Source organism: Mangifera indica, chromosome 7, assembly GCF_011075055.1.
Source record: "Mangifera indica cultivar Alphonso chromosome 7, CATAS_Mindica_2.1, whole genome shotgun sequence".
NCBI classification, from domain to species: Eukaryota; Viridiplantae; Streptophyta; class Magnoliopsida; order Sapindales; family Anacardiaceae; genus Mangifera; species Mangifera indica.
The window spans coordinates 8667176-8671595 of NC_058143.1; the positions used below are offsets into that span (position 1 = coordinate 8667176).

The following is a 4420-nucleotide window of genomic DNA, read 5'->3' on the forward strand; positions in this document are numbered from 1 at the left end:
AAATTCAACGATCTTAAAAAAGTTTGTTTAATTTTCATGTTTTTAATTGTTAGCTGTATTTTGTGTTTTGTGTTAAAGTGTTATTTAAGTTTTAAGATTGAATATTAAGTTAACAAAGCATATGGAAGCATTAATGAAGAGGCAAAGTAGTGGCTACAAGTTATTCCATTTATGAGGAAGATAAAGTTTGCAAGCCTTAGTAATTCCTTGGCCCTTTCTTTGGGATGTCTATTTTGAATTCAAATTGTACTATTATAATGTTTTATTATGTTAGACTTGATATTGAATTTAAAGCTCATTTGAGACTTACACTTATTTTAACCTTTATCCTTCTTTTGACCAGAGATAATGGTGCTCTCTCTTGGTTGATGGTGTTCTTTTAACCTTTAGGTTTATTTTGATAACTTGTTGATTCTAAACAAAAGTCATCCCATTTAATCTCAATTTAGTCAAAATTCATTCATTTTATACTTAATTCCCAAACAACCGATGAAAGCTCACATTGAACACACATATTCCCACTTGGGATCATATCGGGTCTGTTCATTGCAGTGTTAGATTATCCAATAATTATCAAGCCTTTTTCTCTGACAAAATCTATTCTTTTTAATATTAGATTATCGACGCTTCTTCTCTGACAAAAACTTGTTCATAGTCATTTATTGAAGCTTCCGAATATGGAGTATAATTGTGGTCTTGGATAATAAGAGAGAGCTTTTTATTTTTAAATGTGCCTCGACCCTTAATCATAGTACATTAATAAATGCTTCAAGTACAAAGATAATTTATAAATGTAAACGTTGATATCATATATGATTAAGCACATGCATTTCATTTGCCATAACATAATAAGTTGCTTATTGGTGAACGTCAATAAGCACATAATTTCAGAGACCCCAGACCACGCATATAAGTTGAACCTAACAGGTACCAAAGGACATTCAAAAATAATGATTTGACTCTTAACCCACCAAAACGAAAAACCAAAAGTATGAAACTCTTTTTTTTCCTTTTAAAGAGGGTACTAGTAAAAATCTTGAAAAGCTTTGACACTTGAAGACTCCTAATCTTTGTATTTCATCTCCGACATTTGGAAGCCAGGCATGTCAAATGAGCCTGAAAACTTCTCAACATCAGCCTTGAGCTCCTCAATATCCTTGTTATTCACTAGACCCTTGTTGAAGTCCTTGAGTAGCTTTCCATATTGTTTCTGGATGTTCAAGGTGATGGTCACAGCACGGTGTAGGAACTCTCCTATCTGCTCGAAGTCCTTCTCCACCAAACCCCTTGAGGTCATTGCAGGAGTACCTGTCAACACAAAACTCACTTTCTAATCACACAATAATAATAATTGTCTACCATCATGCATGAGGAAGCACTAGGAAACGAACAAGCATTGTATATTTCATTCTTTTAAATTAAATGCCTCACATTTCTTTGGGAAGCTGTACAAGTTTTATCAGCATTTCTTACCAATTCTCACACCTCCAGGAGACAAAGCACTGCTGTCACCAAACACCGCATTCTTGTTTACAGTAATGTTGCACAGCTCACACACCTTCTCAACCTTATTGCCTGCAAAACATGAGTATCAAAGATATACAACCGAGTGTATGAAATCAATCCATTACCACCAAACTCCTCAAAGTAGATTGTAATATTTTACCAGTTAATCCAAGAGGACGAAGATCCCACAAAACAAGGTGGTTCTCAGTTCCACCAGTAACAAGCTTGTAGCGCTTGCCCATCAGGTAGTTACCAATAGCAACCGCATTGGCTCTCACTTGCTTAGCATAGGCCTTGAAGCCAGGGGTCATGACTTGCTTCAAGGCAACAGCCAAAGCACCAATCTGGTGATTGTGAGGACCACCTTGAAGAGAAGGGAAGACAGCAAAGTTGATCTTGTCTTCGAAGTCATAAACTGCATCTTCTGGCTGGCCCTTCTTGGGCGGTTTAGGACCTTTCTTGTAAAAGATCATACCAGCCCTCGGCCCTCTCAGGCTCTTGTGACTTGTGGTTGTCACTATGTCACAGTACTCAAAAGGGCTTGCAGCTTCCTGCACTCCAAAAGAATAGAATTTTCACACAAAATACAATCAAAACTGAAAAAAGATAGAACTCTCCCAAACAAAACTTTCTTATACATTCCACATCTCTGACAACGATATAAAATCCAATTAACTCTACTTCAAGTAATAATAAATAATTAAAACAAAAGGAAACAAAATCCATCTTCCCATCAAAACACTATTTCTTTATAAATTCCATTTCACGTTTCATCTCTTAAATCTTCATTACCACTCAAGATCCTTTTTGGCAATACACTACACACTCAAAAATATTGAAATAAGATAGAACTCTTCCAAAAAAGTACTTAATATATGAATCTTAAAATGCTATTAAATTAATAGACTTTTACAGATATTTTACTTGCGCAGCCCGCGCTGCATCTCCAAGAACAGATCTGAAATCTAATTAAAACTAGGTAATATAATAACAATAACTAACACCGAAAAACAAAAGATCCATATTCTGATTGAGGATCCATCTTTTGACAACACATACTCCAAACCAAATCTTCTTCAAACAAAAACTAACACTAAACTCCACCAAATTGCCATGCAAATGAACTCTCAAATCACCCAAAGCAGATCCACACAACCAGTTAAAGAAAAAAGCCAGATCGAGAATCGAACATACCTCAGCAGCAACAAGGCCACTGATGTGAGCCATATCACAAAGCAAAAGCGCGCCAACCTTATCGGCAACAGCTCTAAATTTCGCATAATCCCAGTCCCGAGGATACGCGCTTCCACCACAAATAATCAACTTTGGCCTAAAATCCAAAGCCTTCTCCTCTAACTTCTCGTAATCAATATAACCAGTAGTCGAATTCACCTTATAAGGCAAACTCTCAAAGTAAATTGAAGTAGCAGAAATCTTCTTCCCTCCAGAAGTGTAATACCCGTGAGTCAAGTGACCACCCGAGGGAAGATCCAGCCCCATGATACGATCATGCGGCTGGAGAACGGCGGTGTAGGCAGCGAAATTTGCCGGGAACCGGAGTAAGGCTGAACGTTGACGCCCCATTTGGTGGGGTCCAATCTGAAGGCCTGTAAAGCTCGGGACCTGCAGAGATTTTCGATCTCGTCTATGTACTCGTTGCCGCCATAGTAACGGTTTCCAGGCATGCCTTCGGAGTACTTGTTGGTAAGGGCGCTTCCGAGTGCTTCAATGACGGCGAAGGAGGTGAAGTTTTCAGAAGCAATGAGTTCGATCCCACGGCATTGGCGGCGCTTCTCTTTCTCGATGAGGTCGTGGATTTCTGGATCCACGCTCTCCAAGGATGAGTTTCCCCACACTGTCACTGGATCCATTGATATTGGTTGGCGGAGAAGAAATGAGAAGAGAAAGACGGGAAATGGTGGACGAGGGAGAGGCGGTGGGAAGTTTGGCGTTTTAAAAGAGATTGGGATTTTTTGAAATTACAATTTTAGCCTTCTTTTACGAATTATTACGGATTGATCGCATTTTTCCTCAAGTTATCAAATTTTGAAGAGGGCCAAATGACTTATTTCCGCTCAGGGTATAATATAAATCCAAACTTATATTTGTCAATTTTAAAAAATTTAAAATTCTATTTATAAGTTAGTTTTTATAAAAATTTTCATTAGATTAAGAATAAAATTATTATTTTAATAATAATATTAAAAATATATATAATTTATTATATTTCTCTCTTAGATTTTAAAAATTAATAATTTTATCTTTATTTAAAATTTTTCGATTTTAAAAAGTTACATTTTCTTTCTATTCAGGGTTTTTATCTTTTTTTAATTTACAGTTATATCCTAAAATTTTTAACAACTTCATTTCACTCCCTTGAACTTTAGTTTCTGACTTCCTATTTCGACATCCTCTTTGTTGGTCTTTGATCTCGTCCTTTGCTTGAGTCAAATTGATGTTGCTTTTGTCTTGCTTGAGCTATTTCGGTGACAAGAAATGGTTTGTGGGTTTATGGAATGGAAACAACGACGATGATTTTTCATGTTCCATCATTGACTGAGAAATCATTGACAAAAAGTGGTCATTATCGACATGTTGTTTTCATGAAGAAATAATGTCTTCGTTTGGTTGATCTTTGTGTCAACCGAATAGATTTTTGCAACATCAAGATTTATGTGTCACATAGATCTATTTTCCTTTCGACAAATCGTTAACTAATAATTCATCATTGTTCGAAAAAGGAAAGAGTCTTAGTATGAAGGTTGATAAGTTTTAGTTAACAAATGAAACTTATAAAAAAAAATATGATAAAATTTTAAATTTTAAAATTTTATAATAAATAACAATTTTATATTTAATTTTAATTAAAATTTTTAATAAAAATTAATTTATAAATAGATATTTAAATTTTAAA

General features: G+C 35.3%; 1 protein-coding gene across 1 annotated transcript; it reads right to left on the reverse strand.

Moving 5' to 3' along the window:
* Window positions 1-784: 784 nt before the first annotated feature.
* Window positions 785-3449, reverse strand: LOC123221263 (serine hydroxymethyltransferase 4-like). The gene is given in 5 exon segments (XM_044644055.1): window positions 785-1308; window positions 1474-1575; window positions 1667-2057; window positions 2701-3059; window positions 3062-3449. Coding segments are annotated over 5 exon segments (1413 nt in total). The 5' UTR covers window positions 3378-3449; the 3' UTR covers window positions 785-1063.
* Window positions 3450-4420: the final 971 nt, after the last annotated feature.